We start from the raw sequence: 23,115 nt of genomic DNA on the forward strand, positions 1-23,115 counted from the left end.
TCTTACAGGGTGAGAAAAATGAATTTAGAAAATGGATTATTATCTGGAAGTCTCCAACTAAAACCGACTTCAGGAGCAAAACATGACTTATAGTCGAGATGACAGAGTCTGGTTTCTCATCAGAGTAGATCCCAGTAGATTCTAGATCCATCCCACATGCTGAGACTCCTTCTGGAATAAACAAAGGTGCAAGTGGTCAAAGGGTGAAAAGCCTGAATGAATATGGTGGGCCTTGCAGGCAGGTGGGCGGAGTGTGCAAGATCTCCTCCGAGTCCTCGCAGAGACGCTGTCGGACCCCCGATGGGCTGATCTGCAATGGGAGGGGAGAGTGCCGGTGTGGGGTGTGCATCTGCCAAGTGGCGGACCCCGGGAAGTACTACGGGCCACGGTGTGAATGCCACGACTGGGTCTGTGCGACATATGATGGGAAGACCTGTGGTGGTAAGTACCGCCCCAGATCTTTCCGAATGGATACCATACGGCAGCCTTTGCTGGCCGGCCCTCATCATCGGGATCCAGAACCAGATGTGAAAAAGAATGTGAAATGTCCAACTTTGGTGGAAGACTTTAATGTTCTGTCTTTGATTTCTGAACTACGGGAAACTCATTTGAATATCACCAAGGTTTTTAATTCTGTGAAACGCTAACCATTATACAAGGCTTTTAAGAGGCGGCAACACTTCTTGGTAAGAGAGCAATCGTGCTGATATTTGCAAGACGACAGGAGAATATGCTTTAAAAGCATTTCTCTAATTGTAGTTCTCATATTAATTGTTACTTCCATTGGATAGTGAGGCCTTCAGCGTGGGCGAAATTTCAGTAACTGTCCTTAAATAGATGGAGGCCCTGCAGAAACAGTTTGGTCCATGAGCATGAATCTGTTCCTGTCCAAGACCCAAATCTACCCTCTAATTCTCCTGACACTCCTGGTGCTTATTGACATAAGATACTGGCGACATTTGCAAAATGCTCAAAGCATGCCACTGTTCCCTTCTGAGTCATGATATATTCTCAGGGGTGCTGAAAGGATATTATTGACATGGGCTTTGGGTACAGGAGTGAAAGTTCTGTCCTTCAAAACTGTGATATTTTGTCCCTTTGTATTGGGCTGGGTGCTATTTTTAACCTGTTCACATGTGGAAATTGTAAACAGGCATTTTCAGATCAGTTGCCAAAAGGCATGTTCTCAAAACATCATAGGCAACTTGAGGATCAAAGGATTTGTGTTACTGGAAGCAAACTCCTACATGTCATTATTAGTTAGTGTTTAAATCTGCTTTAGCTAGTGTGCTAGTGTCATTGTGTCCACTTGTATGTCATGTCAGTCATCTTGGCATTTTACAAATGCATTTAGAAAAAACTGATTAGGCATCAAAGAAGTGTAAAAACAGAGCCGTTTGTTCAGAGTGGGCTGTTTGTTTGTTCTGTGCCCTTGAAAATAAGGTTCCACCTGAAGGATTTTGGCAAAAACACTCCTCTGCTTTTTGTTCCACCCGCGGTCTGCTCAGTGGGACAGTATAGGTGCTGAGGAACACTAATGGAGATGTGTGGAGACAGGGCGAGTGATTTATTTGCGGAGACAGGTTGTGAGCTACTGAAGAGCTCATTAGCTTCGCCCAGCCCTCAGTGCGAGCTTGGGCAGCTGGCTGATAATAGGATTTCATTCGCAGTTGTGCACACTGCAAATGGAGGCCACATATGGAACGGGACTTTCTGTGTACTAACGTCAGACCTAATCAGTAACTGGTTCAGGCAAAACACTGCGTGTCTCGTCTTTCTAACCAGATGCCTGCCATTAGCTAGTTAAATGCTGACCATTATCAACACAAATAATTTCAGTGCAAAGGATGTTACGCGCTCCTCAAGCAACTAAAAGCTAGAGGTTATTTATGATGTAAGTACAAAGAGGAGACATGTTTATGATGTAGGAATAAGGATTGCAGACAATAATGACACCATTATTGAATCTTTGCACAATCTCTGCGATCTTTATCATAGCCTGAGTTGTTAGGAGTGGAAAGAGCAATGACCCATGATGTTCTAGTGCAAAAAGATCATTTATACTATTTATGGAGCAAATTTCATTTGGCTTGTTTGTAAATATGGCAAGCGAAAGTTACTCTATAAAAGCCTGCATGTTGCAGGCCTCTCATCCAGTAACTGTAGGAGAAATCACCAGCATTTCAGAGTGTAACAAGGTCGGGCATCTTGAGGTAAACGATACATTTTAGAAATATATTGCTTTAGAAATTGGCTTATAAAAGCCAGTAATATCTGTTGTCTTTCATGTCTCTGTTACCACTGAAAAAGTCTTATCTCTCTTGTCAACTGTCAAGACACATTTCTATAATTGGCATTATTATTTGTGCTTATTTCTATAGCTGACTAACCTTAAGGCTTCAACATTTGGCTCTGGTGCATAAATATCACATTTGGTCACAGACACCATCTTTTCTTTTCTTTTGGCATCATTTTTCAGGCAGTTCCGCATATTTCGTTCTTGTCTTGTTTGTTTCCAGATGAGCCCCCTAAACTACAAATCAACAATGAGCAGACAAGCTACAAAAGGCAAGACCACAAAACCACAAAAAAATACTGCTACATGACTTTACTTAATTGTGACCCACTTGTGGGCATAGAAATGATTGTTTTTAGCCTTTTTTTTATATGACCGGTTTTATCTTTGGCTCTGTTTTCGCTTTATAAGGAAGACATTCCACGTGGCAGATATTTTCTCCTTCTCTGCTCAAGTTAGCTGGGTTTGGATGAGGCCATGTGAAAAGGCTTGGCTCCTCTGTCTCTGATCTTCCTCAGTGCAGCTCTTTTCCATCTGCAGAGCCTGTTATAACCCCCCAGCCCGCAATATACTCACCCTGACCTAGGGCTGGCCCTGCGTGTAATGCCCTGTTTTTGCTTTATCTACCAAGGGTGCGCTAAGTGCTATCATCTGGACAGCACCCCTAAATAACCTAAAAAGTGCTTTACAACATGTACTACAGCTGACACTTGCGTAAAGATGTAAAGGTGTGAATAAACATTTTAATGGCAAAGTTGGGTATTAGATTTATTAGACTATTTATGAAACTATTTGGTCAGTCTGGGTTTTCAATGTACTTGGCTTTGCGACACTGGAAAAGAAAATTCTATGTTTATAATTTGTTACAGACACAACTTAAAGTGACTTTGCTCTTTTGGACATAACAGAAATTGAACCGTTCCATGTTTTCTGCTTCCAGCTGAGTTCTGTCAGGAATTTGTTTTGAGATCTTTTTGTTTTACTAAGGGCCAGAGTTCAATAGCTCCACTCATAAAGCTCTGTGGGTCTTCTAGCAAAGAGTGCATAAGAGATTAAAACCTGAATGCAACTTCAGGATTGTGAAGAGACTACAATTTTAATTGGTGGTTAACAGCAAGGTGTGATCCTTCAGATATACACTGGATCCTCTTTGCTGCCATTTGCCGTTATACCAAAGAGCTTTAGTTCTCTACATCTCAGATGCTGAATGACTAGTGTGGGGATTTCAGAGCTAACTGTGTATACCAAGATGTAGAGGAGTGATGTTGAACGTCTCAGTAAAAAACACTTTCAGACAAATGAAAATGATTCCTGTTAGTTTCCACTATTACACAACTGTTATCCTGAAAACACTATGCAGTTATTACCCAGAATGCTCTAATTACTCAGTATATCACACAGACAGTGTGGTGCATTGTCTTATCCTTAATTCAGAACTCCAGCATGCATTTGTTGACCCAGTGAAGTTGGAAGATCCTCCACTTGATGATGATAGCTGTGTTGATGGAAGCTGCCCTAACTATAGCTCAGCTGGAGTGGAACAGTAACACTCTGTACATGCTGGGGGTAAATATGTTTCTACTGGTACATGGTGTTGTTTTGGAGTACAGGGGTAACAGCAGTGTTTATGCTACCGGTGAGCTAGCATATGGGCCCTGGCAGGCCCAAGGGAAGAGGTTTATAGTGTGGGCAGCAGAAGCAGCAGGATAGAGCTGTACTTTGAAATGCAGCGAAAGGTCATCGGCCCTCTGGGCAAGTATCTGCTTTGGCCACCAGTGCGCTAGGAAACCCCGCCCTTACTCGGGCTGGCGAGAAGAAAGTAGTTGTCATGCATGTCTAAGGGTCTTCTCAAGGTCCTCTTTGGGCATTTAGCACAACACCGGTGGTGCTGTAGCAGAATAATTCAAACCGTAAAGCTTATAGGTCCACTAGTGAAATCTTTTATGACTGGTAGTGATGAAATCCACTGGGATTAGTTTCATTTAGTTGTCCGTAAAGGTTTTCTTTACTTTTACTGATAATTTCTGGTGATAGCACATACCTGAAAAAGCGCTAGATTTCACCATGTTCTCTTGTAATTCAGCCCTGAGCCTGGAATATTTTTTTGTGTTTATTCATAAAAGCTTAGCTGTGACTTTTAAATCGAGCTATATTTCGTTGTGCCTGATTTTCTCTTTCAACCAGTTCTGTGTAATAATACTTTAAGCACAATGAGACGAGAAATTCAGCACCTTAGTCTACTGGTCATCTGTGGGTGTGTGGTATTGCTGAACCCCAGAGCAGTAATTCATACTATATTTAGTCTGAATGTAATGTGATCTTGCTACAGACAGCAGGCTCCCTGGCACCCCTCATCATGGCCGTGTGGTGTGGTTTAAGCTTGGGGCAGGTGTGGAGGAGCTGAGCCGAGCTCCTGCCCCGGACAGGAGCCCCTCCTCCCAGTCACAGCAGAGCACAACGCGCCTTGCAATCATTTCACGCTTGGCCACACAAAATAAGTGAAGAACAAGAGCCGAATAATTGCCTGGCTGAAATCTGCCTTGTGTTATAAGCACAGCTCAACCGACACTCCTCAAAGGATGAGCTCCTGTGCAGGGTGACAAATTACAACACAGAAATTGGTTTCCTTACTTTTACTCATTAAAGGGCCAGTATTAGGCCTTGGGTGTTGCCAGTGAAGGGATTCCATTGGGGAAAACATGACACTACAGCACCGTGTAATATTCATCTGCTATAAAGATATCACTAAATACTGAGCGATATGCTGTCACAAATTTAGCAGCGTTTCCTCTGCTCCTGTCTGGAACGGTTCTGCCATGCCTCCACCCTGGCCTCCTTCTTCTGATCGTCTGTTGCGCCTGTGCCTCACTTGTTACGTCTGTCAGTGCATATAGTCCGCATTTCGTTCCTAGTTCTTCCCGCTTCCTAGTATGTTCAGTTTTTGCCAGAGTCTACCTATTTGGAGTTAGAGATTTGCCGACATTGCGTCATAAGCCATGTCTTATGATTTTGGATTTTTGGAAACAACCTCATAAATGTCTTTAATGTACACTTCATAACTCCACAGACTCCGGAATGTTACACTCATTAATCTCAGTGAAGTAGAAAATGGCCTCATATTCAATCACCTTTCGTGTAGATAGCTAATCAGAGCAATCGTTTTTATTGCATAATCCAATCACGAGCATAATTGCTGTGTCTGAAGTCATTGCCATGTTACAATTTCAAATAAAGATCTGGGTATCATTTTGGTGGCATTATCTGAGCTCAAATCATATCTGAGTTTAATGTCGACGAGGCCGTCGTAGCCAGTTCCAGTTAACTTGGATAAATAGCATATGCTTTGTCAAAAAGAGAAAGAAAAACTTTTGTAAAGGCTGTATTCTGAAACAAAGGAAAAAACAGCCCAGCTCACCCAATACAGCTACAGATATTTGGCCTGGTCGGAGAGTGTCAGCACTCCCTTAAGATAACCTTTTTTTCAGAGAAGAGCACTACTGCACATCAGAGACACCACAAAAACCCCGACAGACAACATCATGTCATCTAATCACGTTGTCCAGTCAAGCAGTTTCCGTTACTATTCCTCTCCATCCACACTTGTAACTATCACCAATAACATCTTCATCTGGCTTCCTCACACTTAAATTCTGCAGTTCCAAAGAGAACGTCCAGCTGGAAAGCTAAATGACTATTAGCATCTGAGATGACTCACTCATCTCCAGTTTATCTGCAGAGGATGCATAGCCTATTAACACTGTTAACACAGTTGTTCTGGGTGAGTCATCCAGTCCAGGGGCGTTGCGATGCTGTTCTAGTCCACCAAGCCACGCTCACACACGCCGACCTCCCCACTGGCTAGAGGGTAAATTAGAGCTCCCAAAGAATGGGAGTGCAGACACATGGGAGAGCGAGAGGCCCACATTTCCTCCGAGTAGTGAGTGGGTGCCAATTAACATGTCAAAGCGCCTGGCTCTTCTTGTAGGCTCAGAGACTGGAATGAATGACACTTTCATTGATGTGAAGACAGTGGCAGTAGAAAACACTAAACAGAGGAGATACTACCTGCCATTGGGAGCTATAGTGAGCACCAAGGCCTGCTGCGTTCTGTGTTGTCTTCTCTGGTGCATTCGTTCACAGTGAAAGGCTCAGTAATCATCGGTAATCACACGCGGAAATTGTCACATCAAAAATACGATGATGACAATGATTTGATTGGCTTTTTCAGTTGCCTGCACTTTAAAGAAGTGGTGATTAAGGGGATGAAGTGGTAATTAAAATCACATTACTGGGAGTTTTAGCAAACCTACCACATCAAAGCAATTCCAGAAGGGATGCCAGATCTTTTTTTTTTTTATGCTATAGACACCCTTTGTCTTAAACATTTTTAACAGCCATTTGCTTTCCTTTTATAGAGCTCAATTTAGGTGGCTTCTCCATTTTCTATTGGTCTAATTCTTGCCTGTACTTCAAGATTAGCCATAAAACACCGAACAACTGGGAGACACAGCTAGAGTACTCCAGTAATGAGTACAGTGGCAGAACAAGGCTATTGTTAAAGACTGATGGATAGCCCCTGAAGACCACATCAGATTTACCCAAAGGATTAAAAAACAGAGTGATTGAAGATGGCACTACCAGCTGCAGCAAAAGACAAGAAGCCGAATTTATAATTCATTATTCAACAGCGTATCTGCAGCATATGAAGTCTGCTGATTTTTTGTCTTTTTGCTCTTTCTTTTTCATGGGGACTGTGAAAACCATGAATAATGAGCAGGCTATTAGAACATGGTAGAGATCCCCAAAAAAAAGGAGAAAGACTTTTAAATTGCTTACGTTTTACAGCACATGTTCAACATGGGTCCGTCTGGATTGAAAGAGGCCAGTTTAGCATCAGTTGTGTTTTGTCTTGCAGCATCAGTGCTGGGCGGCATAACGAACTTTAAAACTGCAGACTGTATTGAAGTGCTCAATGTTACCATGGGCAAAGGACATTACCATGGCCCCGATGTCGCTGTTACACAAGCAGCCAAGCTTCACAAGAGCACGATCAAACTGAGCTCCCTATATTTGTGTGCCACCGACGTCTTCATCTTTAAAGATCCTTAAAACTCTGTGAAAAGCAAATGCATTTCTTGGTGCATTCATTTCCCTGACATGGTTATATAATCCCTTCTCCTCTAATGATGAAGCAGTGAAGCTTGTGATACTCCAGCCTGGGGCAAAAGCAGTCTACTCAGCAGCAATATCCTGGAGGTGTGCAGCAACATCCAGGAGGTGTGGAGAAACATCCAGGAGGGGTGCAGGAACATCTAGGAGGGGTGAAGCAACACCCAGGAGGGGTGAAGCAACATCCAGGAGCGGTGCAGGAACATCTAGGAGGGGTGGAGCAACATCCAGGAGGGGTGCAGGAACATCTAGGAGGGGTGGAGCAACATCCAGGTGGGGTGCAGGAACATCTAGGAAGGGTGGAGCAACATCCAGGTGGGGTGCAGGAACATCTAGGAAGGGTGGAGCAACATCCAGGAGGGGTTTTAAATAAACCATTACTTGTTTAGATTTGTTGTTTGTATTTCATTATATATTTGTTAATACTCAAGAATATATTCTTGTGAAACAATCCACAATATATTCAGCGAACACAATACTAAAATCAAAATCATTTCCAGTACATGGTTACAGGCAACTGGGTTGTTTTAAAGAGTATTTTGTGGTATTGTCCAAATGGTCTGTATATTAGACCATTCAGTGGGTAACAGTGTGGATTTGTAATTTTATAGAGACACAATATATATTAAAATATTTTATTCGATTACATACAAAAAATAGATCACTTACAATGGAAGAAAATGGGAATAGTGGAGATCATTCAGTCGATTACTGAAATGACAGTTTGCTGCACTCCTAATACGCATGTGCGCGCGCACACACAAACACATTAAAGGGGTTCCTACTGAACCCAGCGAGAATAAAGTTTGTTGGGGTGTACATCACACTGCCCATTACTTCCTCTCCAATGGCCTTACAAATCTGAAACTAATCATATCGATTCCCTTCTGGGCTTGTGTGCACCACCCATGTCATTTCCCTCAGTGACATCCTGCCGTTTCATTTTCACACCGGGCGACCGCATCATGCCTGCCTATAAGAAAACTTCCACTCAAAACAATCGATGACCGTAAAGTGCTTGTGTGCATGCTCTTTGTAATGGCAGGTCACGGCATATGCGACTGTGGTAAATGCCTGTGTGAAGACGGCTGGTCGGGGGAAGCGTGCCAGCACCCAGAGAGCTGCCAGCTTTCAGGACGAGAGAGCAGAGAGATGTGCCGCGACGCTCAGGGGGTGGTGTGCTCCAAGGCAGGTCAGAAGACGGCCAGACAGCACACAGCTTCAGCCACCTGCCAGGGTGCCAGGGTGTGCTGGCGCAGAAGGATGCTCAGGATGGCAGGAGACCAAAGCAGTTGTCTGTGCCCATCCACCAGCTAACAAACATAATAAACTGGGAATAAGTGATGAGTTGGGATGTGTGTAAACAGGGAATGTGGTACCGTGTACCCCTGTGTTAAGACATGCAGCTAAGTGCCAGCACACTCTGTCCACAAGATTTGTATAAAATGAACAGAAAATTTCTAAAACTTGGAAGCTGTCGAGTCATGTCCTTTGGTAGAGGGCCTGAGGAAATGTTTCTGGCAGTTACTATCTGTCCATTATCAGTCCAGTTTTCGTTAAAATGCTTACAGGGAACGTGAACTGCCAGTGCATGTGTGTATATGGAAGCATACTGAGCTCAGTAAGTACTCCCAGAATAGTGTTGTTACCTTAGTGACCCTGCCTACATCTCTCCTTGAGACTGGGTAGTAGGAGTGAGACGCTAAACATGCACAAATGTGTCACACCGTGCATGTGTCAACCAACACGTGCACAGTGTGACATATTTATGCATGTTTGTATGTCTGTTATCATGATTATTCTCTGCATGGACTTGTTTCAGATGTCTGGTTATATGTGCTTGTGTGTCATCCGTGTGTGTATGCTTGTGTATTTACATATGAGCGTTCTGCATCCATGTATTAAGTGGCAAATGATGCTGTCTGATACCTCTGGATTGTGTGTGTATGTGTGCATGCGTGTGTTTGTCTGCGTGTGTGTGGGCACATGCTTGTGTGCGTATGTGTGCACGTGCACGTCCGTGTGTGTGTGCGCATACATGTATGACCAACAGGAAAGTGTCAGTGCGGTAGATGCGTGTGCCATGACCCCGATGGCAAAGCCCTCGTCACCGGCCGGCACTGTGAGTGCGACGACAGCCAATGCATGGACGAGGACACGGGAGAGGTGTGTGGAGGTATGCCTCGCTACACAATCGCCCTCAGACTGCCCACGTCGCATTACCACATAAGGCCTGCAAACTACAGCAGAACTTTGTTCTTTGTGAAGTTCCTTTTCTGTTGTTTAACACTGAATGTTTAAACCTGACCCAAAGCGGATGGACCGACACTGGCAGGAGTAATTTCAAACAAACTCTAATCAAATGTTAGAACGCTCTGACGAAGAGAACACAATCTAGTATGTAGTCGATTAGTAACAGTCCTAGATTAAGTAGTAGTTATGGCTTTTCTACTAAAGAAGGGAATGAAATGGCTTCTCCTTTAACCTGCTGTTGCCTTATGAGGACAGTACTAAACTTTTGCCAAGGTTAATTGGTAATAAAGTAATAAAGCTACACAAAATGCTACTCATTCACCTCAAGGTGATGGGCCTTGGGCCAGTAATTCACCTCGTATGGTAATTTAGAAAAATTTGCAACCACAGATGGTCCATTTTACGTAACTGGACTGTGATTTTATTTGAGAAATGCATAATCTATCTTTTGCTACCCAGGTTGTACAGGGAATATATTCGCTATACTATACTTCGCAGGTTTCAATTAATAAAGCCAGAATGACTGTGTGCACAGAATGCCATAGTCGTAGTTCCAGTGTGGTAGCAAGAGATAACGTGGGAGAGCCATGCGATTCTGACACCCCTGTTCTCTTTCCTGCCATTTTTGGTTGCAGGCCATGGGAAGTGTTACTGTGGAAACTGTTACTGCTCGGCCGGTTGGCATGGAGATAAATGTGAATTCCAGTGCGACATCAGCCCATGGGAGAGCAAGCGGCAATGCACGTCGCTGGACGGCAAGATCTGCAGCAACAGAGGTCAGTCTTCCCCGACAGCACGTGCCTCTCCACTCCCGACACGCCGGCTCGTTAGCTGGCGGAGGCACTATTGCAAGGACGTGCAGCATTCTAGGGTTACGGGAGAGAGGTTTTTTTCCGACAGAAGGCCATAGATGAGTGATATAGAGGAGAGCTTTTGGCTCTGTTCCCAGACCACCACTGGGAGTAGGGGGGGAAGTAAAAAGCTGTGAGTGGGGAAAGGGATTTTCCAGGGTGTCACTTGATTAGAGAAACTGCTTACAGCACAGCAGAAATCGACTTGGGTGTGGTGAGTGACGGCCTGATCGCGAAGCTGAATTCCTGGGCACGCTGAAGTGCTGTGCGCGTCCATCAGACGGCGGTGGCTCTCTCCTTTAAGAATACATGGCCCAGTAATTATATCTAAACAGAACATTCTGTATTTGCTTGCTACATTGCTCCGTAGTGTCTACCCCTGAGAGTACAAGCTTGCCGTTGTAACGGGGGGGAGAAAAAATTGGCCCTGCAGCATTTTTCTGCTGTTTGATGCAATTCAATACGACATGTCTCTGTCGCTCTCTCATACACACACAGAGCTGCAGGTGTGCCTGCCAGTGAGGGAAAAAAACAGTACTCGAGCAAACGGAACACGGCCCCGGAATGGAGGTCAGGCTCATTCAGGATGGCCTCATGCTAATGTCATGCTGCTTTTCTGAAAGGTGATCCGGTAGCACTGGACTCTAGTAATGCTCCCAGCCTCTGTTAACCTTGCTGTGTTCCATGTTCCTTTCGACGCGAACGAAAGGTGTTTACAGTGAAACAGTGATTTGCATTAACGGTAGTGACCTCTTTGCTTCTTGAAGGCTTCTTAAAGCTTTTACTCAGGATTCAGATTGAAATGCTAATTTAACCCTTTATTCATGCAGGAAAACCTGCTGTTACTGATGCCTTACTCAAAATGTAACTGATGAAAAAATACACATATGAACCTCCGGAACTTTCTTTATTGTTTGCTCTTAGCAAAGGTTTTGGGCTGGGGCTGCAATAACAATCAAAGTCTTTTAGCATGCAGCAAAAATGCTTTTTGCTAACTTGTGGTAGAAGGAAAGATTCCACCAAAATATTTCTTTTACGTCCAGTCATTCTAAGACTTCTGAATACAACTCAATCTCATTTTGAGTTGTAAAGCAGAGCTTTTGGCTCCGAGCAGGGCTGTTGTAGCTTCGAGAGAGCACTCATCTGTTTGTTCCAGAGCCGAAGCCCAGCGACGCACGCCAGTCTCTTCGGTGCTCCATGTTCCATTTCCACCTTTCAATTACCCATTCAGCTTTGCAGATGACGGCTCTCGCTGCTATCTTGTTAAATGCCAACGTCGCGCTCACATCCAGCCAGTCAACCTCTTAATGCCAGAAATAGCTTGCCCTTCAAATGGACAGCGTATGCGTCCAAACCTTCACATTAATATCCATTTTGAACAATTGTATGCGGTTCAAACGCTGCAAAAGCTGCCCTGAAGAGGCAGAAAAAATTGAAAAGTGTCTTGAAAATAATAGTCAGTGTACTATTGTCACCATTATGAATCACCTACCGAACAGGCATGTAAGTACTCGCTCTAAATAAAAATGAATAATACCGGCAAAATAAGCAGGCATTCACCCTCCCTTTGAAAAAGCTGAAACAGACACACAGGTAAAGACAGAAAGAGAAGCAGGAAGCCTGACTCGGCAGAAACCCTGTGCACGTGAGAAACGTGCACGTGAAGACGGCCCAGCTCCCTGTGCGAGTCCCCACACTGGGCCGGATGAGGCAAAACGGGGTTTCGAGCAGCGCAGCTGTTGCGTTATGCCCAGGTGGAGGCATCTCCCCCTTTCTCTGTCACCCGGTCCGGGCTGTAGGCTTGGGCTTGCATGGCCGCTGGGTCTGTCTGAGGAGCGCTAACCGTAGCTCACCTCCCGTCTGTCTTGGCAGGGACGTGCGTATGTGGGGAATGTACATGCTATGATGTAGACCCGTCGGGAGACTGGGGTGACATCCACGGAGACACCTGCGAGTGCGACGAGAGGAACTGCCATGCAACATACGACAGATACGCCGACGATTTCTGCTCCGGTAACTCCGTCCCTCCGCGTTAGCGCTCCACCATCTTCAGCCCTGCCTTCGTATCGTCCGTTCAGATGCCGAGGACTGATTCAAGGGCTACACAGCTTCTGAAATTCTGATTTGGAGTAAATGACCTTTTTCCCCCTGGGATGTAGCATATATGTGGGAGCAACATCGTAAAAGCACAGTGTGTGTTAACTAGTATTATGTTCTGTTACTCACCCTGTCTGACATGTAGTGTGGAAATGCTGACTGGCTAAAAGGGTGGGGCGGAATGGCACCCACTACACCCATGTTCCTCCTCTAGTAAATGCAGACCTGGCAGATTTGTTTGAGCTCATGAACCAAACACAAGGAACCATGAAGACATCTGCTTCTGATATTGAGGGATAACAAATCAGCCAGGACTTTGTGTGTTTGCTGGAACAGTTACATAGGTCAGGAGGGACCACATTACAGGGGGCACGCTTTGATCACACACGACTTTCGCGTTCGCTTCTGAGCTCGAGCCACGAGTTGCGTTTGGCCAAAGACGTGCGCACCCACGCGTCCGCAGACACACAACCATGCCCACGCACGGCGGGATTATGTGTGCCAGTCTCCATAGCAGCCGCAGGCGCAGGGTAAGCCGATCAGTTGTCCTTTGGGAACACTAAATCCTGCTCTCTGGGCTTTTTCTTTCTTTCTTTCTTCTTCTTCCTCTTCCTCTTGTTCTTCTTCTTCTTCTTCTTTCTGTTCTCCTCTTTCTTCCATTTCCTGAAGGTCACGGTCACTGTAACTGCGGGAGGTGTAACTGCAAAGAAGGCTGGACGGGGAAGAAGTGCGAGCACCCTCTCTCCTGCGGCCTCTCGGCGGAGGCCAGTCTGAAGAAGTGCCGAGGCAGCTCCAGCCTGCCCTGCTTCGGCCGAGGTAACCCGGCCCTCACACGCACATGCCGAAGAGTCACTTCCCCCACTGGGATTTGCGAGGCCAAAGGTTCAGCCGGAGTTGTGGCGACTCCACACATCCTCTGTGAGGATTAGCTGACTTCAGATGATGCTTGAGTCATGAGGGTGGCAGGCTAGTAAATTCTGCACTGGTGTTTGTTGAAGGAGAGCTTCAAGAACTGCCTCGATCGCTGCTTGACTAACTGCCTAAATCGTGGCCTCGGTTAAAGGGAGGTGTGGTTTTGCAGGCGTTTTGGCCAAGACAAAATGTGAAATGTGAGACTCTTCCAACAGAAAATGGAAAAACTCTGGCAGGGTAGAACTGTGCAAACCCTGTAAGACAACAGTGCTCTATGAACTTCCGATGAGCAGCATACTGCACGTGAGCCTCTGGCCTTCTGCGTGGATGTGTGTCCACGGTGCTCATGCACCATGTGTTCTTCAAGTCCTAGATTTAATGGAGCGTGATAAATGTTCCGACCCAGCTGGACGCGAGCTAGCGCTCCTCCTGGACCGGAGCCCACCCGTCAGATCGGCCTCTGATCACCCACCATGTACACAACACTGCCTAATTACACAAACAGCCCAGCTGGAGCTTTGAAATGTGAAATACTTCTGTGGTCATTTGTAATAAGTCTACTGCAATTCGCTCATGCAAAAACAACAACAATAACAACAAATAAAAATCAAAAACAATTTATTAGTGCCGTGCACTAAGCTACAAAAAGCTTTACGTGTAATACAAAAACAATAACAAACAATATGGCACACAGCTAACAGGATATAGCAGCAGTCAAGAACAGGTAACAGCTGAGGATGTGGTTGTGCTTGGTGGCTTGTGAGCATGAGTCAGATTGATCTGCCCTGAGGTGCAGCGTGTTGGAGTGCAGAAGTGGTCAGAAACGTGGCAGGCAGTGTGTTGATGCCAGCAGCCTCCCGACCAGAGCGCCGCCCACATGCCTTCAGTGCAGAGGCAGCTTGCATGGCTGTTATGGTTTGCATCTCACATTGTTGCCTGTTACAGTGGTATCACTTTCCATGCAAATCCGATGATGGCGTCAATGGGGTTTGCCGTGTGTGAACGGAGATTAAGGCCTTTGCCTCGGTCTGCAGCAGCATGCGTTTGATGAATCTATTCATTTCAATTTAGATTGATTGAGTCTTTAATTGGCTCCTAGTTTTTGTGCTGTCCTGTCTTAAGCTTATTTTGTGCTTGAATTGGTCTCCAAATCCCTAAGTGATGTCTCGGTATGCAATGAAGAGCAGTCTCTTGTCAGATGAGTCAGAACATCCACAGGTGCTCAAAACGAGCGTTACTGCCTTTGTTCCCGGCTAAGAATAGCAAGGTGCCATACTAATAGGCTCGTTCCACCAAAGATGCTCAGGGGGTAATGCACTTTATTGGACTCTGTCTTGCCATGGGATTATTTATAAAATAAAAGAACAACGACAAAGCTTTTACGTCTGTCCTCTAATCATCATTCACGTACTCCGTGGTACTTTGCACCTTCTGCTCTGATATATGCATTGTAACTCCTATTTAGAACAACAGAAGCTGAATCATTTTAGCTCAGTTTACAAATGTATATATGCTTTGTTTTACAGCACATAATAAATCCACTACACCGGCTATAATCCTTCATCTTTTTATATAATTTATCCATTTGTAATGCAATGCCTGCAAAATTGCTTCTTTCGAATCCACACACTTTTTACATTTTCAAGATGCTACTGTGTTCATTAGCTTGTTTGCACTTAAAAATCTATTCTTACTGGTGATGGCTCGCAGAAGAGAAACTTTGTTACTTAAATAGATCAATAGTTTTGAGGTTGCGGCTGAAACCGGTGGTAGCATATGCTAACAATTATAGCTTCAAAACAAGTTTTATCATGTGACTGACTACTGGTCCTCGCATCAACAACCTAGTGTGGGAATGTGAAACAGCAAATCCACACCCATTCCTTCCTCTTTATATTAAATGGAGTTGAGTTTTCACCATTTTGTTGTTCTGAAATCAGGGTGCTCCTTTAATGCTCCTGTCTTATCGTGTGGCATTCGTTTACAGAATTCTCTCCTTTAAAACAAACACAGCTCGTTTTGTTAGGTCTTTGTGCTCTTTAACATTGTCCAAAGTAAGCCATTGATTTTTGTGCTGGAATGCAAAGGGATGGAAATTACAGTGCGGGACGCCAAAGGCGCACGAACAGAGCAAACGCAGGCTGGCCGAGTCAGGGTCTTTGCACTGGCCTGCATTTCATCTTCAGCTGGCCCAAGCCAGGCTATCCCATCAGCAGCACCTGGAATAATGCTGCCTCTGGCAGCAGGCCTGCAGGTTTGAACGGCCTGGAGGAAACGCCAGACGACGGGCCAGTGCATGAGCACCAGATCCTGTCCACGCATCCAGGGCTGCATACATGTGCCAAGCCAGACAGTCTCATGCAGTGGAAAGCTGGAAATCTCTGACCATTACAGCCTGTTTGGCTTTTAGAAGATGGAACACAGGGTAGAGAGAAAAGATTTTGTGAGTTCCTGCAAGTTCATGAAAAGAAAAAAAAATATTAGGTAGTGCTAGGACATTTAATTATGTTTTATTATTTTAGCAATACCTTTAAATGACCTTAACTTGCTGCAAAACAAGCAGAGTTAAAACTACTTCTGCAGAGGAGGATATTTAATCTACCACAAAAAAAAATCCTCTTCAAGAAGGTTTGTATAGTTGTGTTTACTTTGGATTTAATGCTTGGGTTTTTGCTGTGTTATAGTTACTTCTGCAAACACGTGGGCATGCTGTAATGAATGCCTGTCTTTCCATTAGGCTGTGTTCTAAATCAGAACACTATTTCATCACTGCACAATGGAAACGAAAAGCAGACAAAGGAAACCTGTGAATAATTGGGAAACAATCCTCTCAAATGTAACCCTGAATGTTAAATTATGCTCTTCTCTCCCAGCTCTATGGAATATATGTCTGCTGGCCTCTGTGGTTTGTCTATATAACGTCAGTAAGCCCCAGATTCACTGCCCGTCCTCATTTGCAGGGAGGACTTTGAAGAGAGGCTCCCAAATGATGATTTATACATCTGTTTACACAGAATCTCACCCTTGATTGGAGCTATGGGTCTGTACGCTTGCATCCATTAGCCTGGCAGCAGGTAATTATGTAGGTTTCCTCCACTCTGCATTTCACTCTCGCAATTATGGGCCCCGTCAGCCTGGCCAAGGGGACGAAGACAGGACGTTCCCAAAACGCCTCGAGACCAGCTGCAAGATCGCCCCGCTGAACTACATATCAAGGTGATGATTTCAGTTCAGAATACATGTTTGACTGACATGTTTTAAAATCGGGGGCCTGCATTAGCTTCTTCAAAACCGGATTTAACAGCTGGCAATCACATGTATCATATGCGCTGGTACGAATGATTATTCCAATTAAACTAGATTGAAAGGTTGGCAAATTTAACACGTGCACTGGTTCAAATAATAATTCCGATCAAACGCTTTCTTAATCCCTAAAAATAGTCAAATAATCAAGCTCAGAACTACTTTTTAGAGTCAAAATATTTTCACTAATTGTTAGATTGCTGAAATAATAGCCCTGATGCAAAAATGTGTGATTATATAACTAAATCCCAGATGCTGGTATTCCATATATGGAATTTTCCAGCATTATCATCCCACCTACGATTGTTCACTCACATACTCACATGTTTTGTTTTGTACAATAGGAATGACCAACAGCCATTGTAAAAGCCTCTGACAAGAGACTACGACCTCTGACAGAGACCACCAGTAAAGCTTGTTTTGGTTTCCTGAAAGGCAAAAGTCAAAAGCTTGCATAATTCACATTCTTTAAAGCCTGGAATTTCCTCAAGGAAACACCTTCTTTGAAGAGATCTCCACAGTCTGGAACTTTTTCACCAAAGAAAGTAATACTGTCCATATGTATTGAGGCCCTTTGATGTGTGGTGTGTAAGGGTGCTTTAATCGAAACTTTGCCGTTCGCATATAGTAGCTACACTGAAAAGAAGCATCGGTCAGGCAGTAACTAACTGGCTGCTGTAGCAGAAGGACATATATCTTCAGTCTTCAGCCCACTGATGTATTCAATATATGCTGGACCGGGAAAAAAAAAAAACTGCATAGAAAGAATACATCTTGATTATGAGTATGAATATGCCCCGCAGTAACCACAGGAACAAATGCTCTCTGAGGCAGTTGTTCAGCAGGGAGTAAAGATGAAGACTTGTGTTCCATACAGATGGCGACTGGATCCTAAATATTACTGGAACAGCCTGGCATGATGAGCAGACTTTTAAAACAAATCAGCTGAATTAGTGCTGATTGCAATCACTCTTTCTGGGAGTTACATGATGGTAGTTTTCTCTACGAACAAAGACAAAACAGCAATTCACGAGAAAGCCTAAACAGACTCCAGAACAAAGCCAAATCCCCAACAATCAGCACATCTGGATGAAGGGCAATCCACTGTTTCACACTGTGGTTTCAGACAGTCCAAGTCTATGATGCTATTTTGGCAAGTGTTGCTTATTACAGCTCTTGAATCATTCTGATCTTTCAACGTTTTATTCGTAGCCCTTTATCAAACAATTTGGTTATAACCTATCAATATCATTCACTCACATCACTTTTCCTTGACACGCTTACCTGTCAGCTTTAAAAATAGACAAGCGCTCCCTTTCGCCACAGGGGCACGGCACGAAGAGCAGCCCTGGCTGAGTTTGTCGCTGCGACCCTGCGTTATTTGTATGTGCGGCGCGCGGCGTCCTGCCATTGTGACAGTCACATGGCCCCTGATAGCGGCTGCACTTGAATGGCAGTCTGATTAGAGGATGCCTCCAGAAGCCCATCCGAACGTGAATCTGCCGGGCTCTCATTTCCCACTGGTGATGAAGGCCTTCCGAAGGCTAGGTCTGAAAAAAAGGCAGGAAAAAAAAAAAAAAAAAAAAGCAGAGGAAAAGCTGGAAGATAACACAATCCAGGCCAGAGAACATTCCCAAACTCCCTGAAAAGGAGAGAGGCTCTCTTCTCCTTAACAAAACATGTAAAAACAAGACTGTTAGGACACACAATTTAACTGGACCAGCATACACTGCGTTCTTCACGCAGTTGTCAACAATGTGACAATTGAAACACCTGGAAATCTCCAAAGGAGGCACAATAATTGAGAGGTCCTCTTTGTCTTACTGCTGAGTAAAATCACTTGGTTCCTAGAGGCATGCTGTCATACAAGCTATGTGCAGCGTAGACTGCCAAAATCTTATTGCATGTTGTACTTTGCAGTTGTTGGTATAGCCACAGCTAATGATGAATGTTAAAGACAAAGGCCATTGGATCTCTTGTTTATGCACATTTGAGCACTGGGAAAGTGGTCACTTAAATAAAAAGACTCTAATATTGAGAAAATATGATATTTATAACCTGTTTTTTTTTCCAAATAGCATTTTACTGGAGAAATAGAGTGTTAGAGAAATCATTGTTAGAGTGCTAGAGTGTTACAGAAATCATTTAAATGTTCAACTGTAAATAATATTCATACATTTTGATGTTTCTTCCAGTCTGGCTTTCTAGAAAAAAAATTAAAAATCATATATGAATGTTGTGTTTAGGTGGAGACCTTGCCTTGCCCTGATTGCAGGGAGATGAACGATGAGCAAGAGGGCATGTGTTTCCATTACCTCTCTCTTTATGTGCCTCGTATTTTAGATTTAAGTCAGTTCAAACACCTGAACCTCCGTCACCTAGAATGTCTTCACATGCCTTTGTCGGGCAATGCAATATTTCCTCAAAACAGCACATCCTTGTGACTCTTGACATTTGTCTCTTGTCATATAAAAGGCAGAGGGGTGGGTGTGGTAAAGTGGCAGGCAAAAGCCAGTCTGGGCTCCCCTCACTGGGTTCACGCCGGGTTAGGTGCAGGAAGACGGTGTTGTGCCGTGCCAGCTCGGAGAGCCCTGAGTGTCATTTATTGTCAAAGACGGCACCGCCCTAGGCAGCGCCGGTGTCAGCTCTCAGCGACGCGAGCGCGGTTCTCTTCTACCTACTCAACTCTGCTAAGTTTGCAAAGCAGGCTTGACACTGCCTCAACTTGCTAGCAGCTCTCCTCCACAGATGGAAAATGTAGGAAATGTAGTTTATATGACATTGTAGCATAAAAAAATATCACTGGCCATCTAATGTGAAACTTGGCCCTGGACAATGTTTCGTCTGGAGGACCAATTTGAGGTCAAGACATAACCCTCCTATGATGTCATTATAAAGGTTGAATTGCTAATATTCACTGAAGGAAGAGAGTTAACATGAAGGAAGGAGTTTGTTGTGACACCAACACAGGCATTGCTCTCTGGGGACCATGACTGAAAATTATATATTTGGCTTTCAAATATGCATATTGCAGCCCAAATCTCTGTATACAATCTACTTGGAAAGCTCAATGTATGCAATCAAATTGGACAGGTCTACTCAGATTCACAGAAGTATGTCTATGCGGTCTACTTGGATTTTTTTTTAAATGGTGAAGACATTTTGCAGTCTGAAAGTGTTACACCCAGTGATTTATGTAACTGTGATGACATTATTTGCTAGGTATGCTGTGACTGAAATACTCGACCCCATATCCATTCTGTTTTCTCAGCTATGAAAATAGCCCATGTGCGAACACTGGGCCATGACAAATGCCACGAGCCACAAGCGAAAGCGACACAGCAGAAAGCCACAATTTTTCTTGTGTCTTCTGCCTACAAGCAAAACCAGCTTAAAGCCCAGGTAGATTCGAGTTTTCACCACCTAATCAGCTCTTGTTCTGATAAAAACTCTTTTCTCTTCCTCTTCTCAAGGTGAGACAAAATCCGCCAGAGTGACAGGGCAGTTAAGCGGAGGGTAAACAAACAAGCCCTCTGTGACGTCGCCAAAGCTAATCAATAAGGCAAGAGAGTTATGACATCTCCAGTTGCTGTGGTAACGCCAGCACGCAGACGGTGCTTATCTGCTTGGCAGGCAAAGAGGTTGTCAGACAGGGCGTTGCTTGTCCTCACTGTCTGCCTGAAGCCAGAGTAGCTGCAGTGGTCTGTCCAGCACTGACGTGGCACGACAGCGTCGGGCAGATTTCACCACCAGTGCAAGCGATCTACGACCATGGGCCCTCTACATTCCTCAGCCATTAGCAGAGAGTGCATTTTGCTGAACTGTAGTTTATTTTCACTGTATCCTGTAAAATGGGGCATATATATATATAATATGAATTAAACGTTTATAATCCAGGTGACAAAAACCAGAAAAAAATGGTTAACTCAGTTGTCAGTAACACAGTACTATTCAATGCCACATAAACACATTGGCTGCCCACTTTGGCTGTGAAATGATGTGGAAACTTGGTTGTGGAAAAAAATGAAATGTTCCGTCTTTGAACTTCTGAGAGCTGGGAAGGATTTGGCTCTGGGTTTTGTCTTTGTGCTTTGGCAGATGTCTCCTACACAGTGACAGCATGTTGCTTGTTGCGTGAAAGCTATTTGCAGTAGTCTGGTTATCACTGTATATGACATGCAGTTTATTGTTTTAGAGTATTGTCTTTATCATCAGTGAGCAAGCATTCCATTAGGGGAAAAGACCCTGCCTCTGAATTGCTGCTGCATTCTGGCAGAAGCAGAACTGATCACACTTTGAAGTCTGACTGCTTCTTTGCAATAATGCTTCTCGCTTTAAACATGATTGAGGAGCTGAGACAGTGTTCCCGCCATTACACAACCTAATATACGGCTGAGGACCTGAGGAACACACAATGATCCACCGCTGTTGGGTGCATGATCATGAGTATATATCGCCAGCGCATGTTCAGCTGGCAAGAACACTTCCCCACTTACTCCACATTTACACGCTACCTCTGGTCACACTTCCTCGGCACATGTGCACAAGTATCGGATTAGTACAGTCCGTGGCCCGTTAAACAGTGTTGATGTAATTGCAATGATCTTTTCTCTCCCCTGCAATGAAAGACTCAAGTCAAGCTCTTTCCATTTATCATTCAAAGGTGGAAAGGAGGAGAGCTATATCGCATACAGGCGAGACCAAAACAGGCGAGAGCAAAACACACCACTGGGCTTCATGCTATATGGAGGCATCCTGTAGAAAAGGGAGCTACTCGTATGATATTAGATTAGGTTTTACCATTTCTTTTTTCAGAGCTGAATTTTGTATTTAAAAAATGCCAAACAGGAACCCAGTCAGACAATGCACCATGTTCTTTAGCCCCCTCTTTGTGTGTGTGTGTGTGTGTGTGTGTGTGTGTGTGTGTGTGTGTGTGTGTGTGTGTGTCTGTGTGTGTGTGTGTGTGTGTGTGTGTTTTAGGCCAGTGCTTGTGTGGACAGTGCACATGCTATCCACCAGGAGACAGCCGTGTTCACGGCAAGAACTGTGAGTGTGATGACCGGCAGTGCGAGGATATGTATGGAGACATATGTGGTGGTAAGGAACCTCTGCTCTCTGACACACACACACACACACACACACACACACACACACACACACACACACACTCACACTCACACACACAGGTTGCAATGTCCATTGTTGAAGAGTTAAAATGTAAACTTTAGCTTTTTCTACACTTTGTCATGTCATGGTGCAGTTTTATGTGGTAGCAACTGGTCCAACTGTTGTGTGCTGAGAGGGTAGTCAGCCTGGTGTTGGATACATCCACTGATGTATCCAGGCCACCTGCAGTGTTAGAGAGCTAGTGAGCTTTATGAAAAAGGAGTGGTGCATTTAGAAATCCATGTATATCCAACATTCCAGGAAATCCAGTGTTGCCAGGATTCTTAGAAGGCAACAGAGGACTTCATGTGATAAAATGGCCACAGGGACATCTGTAGGGGATCACATTGAGTGCCGAAGAGAGGGAGGCAAGAATTTTGGGAATATGAGGGTACAGTCATATTCAATTTGAGCAGTTGGTCTGGCTGTGACCTTCATTCATTTACCGATCAGCTGATACAGAACACCGGCACTGTTTTTGTTTTCAAAAATCGCTGCATCGGGCAAGTGTGATGACCAGGAAAGTGAGAATTTCCTGGAATTTGAGTCTCGCTGTGCCTGGACTAATCTGTGTGTATCACAGAGCCACGACAATGAACATACGTGTCAGGCAGCCCTGACGGCCCCTTCATCCATCGTGATGAAGCAGTAGAGGAAGGCAAAGGCCCTCATGCTCCCAAGGTCTGCATGCACGTTCCTACTGGTCGACCAAGGGACCGTCTGCGTAATATTTGTGGCTATTAGGTAGTAGAGCCACATGAAAGTGACTCTGCAGGCTACAGTGTGAAACAGTCTGTGTTTTTGAAAATAAACTCACAGTGACTGAGCATCTCAGCGAAGTGCGTCAGGCAGTCGATTAATAGCTCTTAAGAGTCAGTGACTCACTTGTTTTTTTTCTGCTTGGTCTATTGCCAGTTCTCATACCGCTCGTGGTGGACAGCCACTGAAAAAGCTGACTTGAGGAGCAAGGATGATTCAGAAATCAAGTCATTCGCTATGTTCAGTGGGTTTCCACCCAGCAGGGTAAGGATATGGAGAAGAAAGAGCCCCTCTTCAGAGATTTAGCTA

The 23,115-nt window shown here is 44.4% G+C and overlaps 1 protein-coding gene and 1 long non-coding RNA gene across 11 annotated transcripts in view; one reads left to right on the forward strand and one right to left on the reverse strand.

Annotated features, from left to right (window-relative positions):
- Positions 1-23,115, forward strand: part of itgbl1 (integrin, beta-like 1) — a 40,942-nt gene that overhangs the window by 1,618 nt on the left and 16,209 nt on the right. For 3 of the 10 annotated variants that reach the window (XM_081720686.1, XM_081720688.1, XM_081720689.1), the window contains exons 2-9: positions 239-441; positions 8,511-8,657; positions 9,519-9,641; positions 10,354-10,494; positions 12,442-12,582; positions 13,336-13,482; positions 20,153-20,283; positions 21,862-21,978. In XM_081720686.1, coding sequence (XP_081576812.1) covers positions 239-441; positions 8,511-8,657; positions 9,519-9,641; positions 10,354-10,494; positions 12,442-12,582; positions 13,336-13,482; positions 20,153-20,283; positions 21,862-21,978 — 1,150 coding nt within the window. Of the gene's footprint in view, positions 1-238; positions 442-2,519; positions 2,569-8,510; positions 8,658-9,518; positions 9,642-10,353; positions 10,495-12,441; positions 12,583-13,335; positions 13,483-20,152; positions 20,284-21,861; positions 21,979-23,115 lie in introns of all 10 variants that reach the window. The other 7 variants (XM_081720694.1, XM_081720693.1, XM_027001329.3 and 4 more) reach the window with 5 other exon arrangements.
- LOC118240780 (uncharacterized) lies at positions 15,853-20,112 on the reverse strand. The gene is made up of 3 exons (XR_014125279.1): positions 18,166-20,112; positions 17,205-17,309; positions 15,853-16,782 (listed from the first exon to the last, which is right to left on the reverse strand). It is a non-coding gene; the product is annotated as an uncharacterized LOC118240780 (long non-coding RNA).

This window comes from Electrophorus electricus, chromosome 9, assembly GCF_041902795.1.
Source record: "Electrophorus electricus isolate QZ-2024a chromosome 9, ASM4190279v1, whole genome shotgun sequence".
Lineage (NCBI taxonomy): Eukaryota > Metazoa > Chordata > Actinopteri > Gymnotiformes > Gymnotidae > Electrophorus > Electrophorus electricus.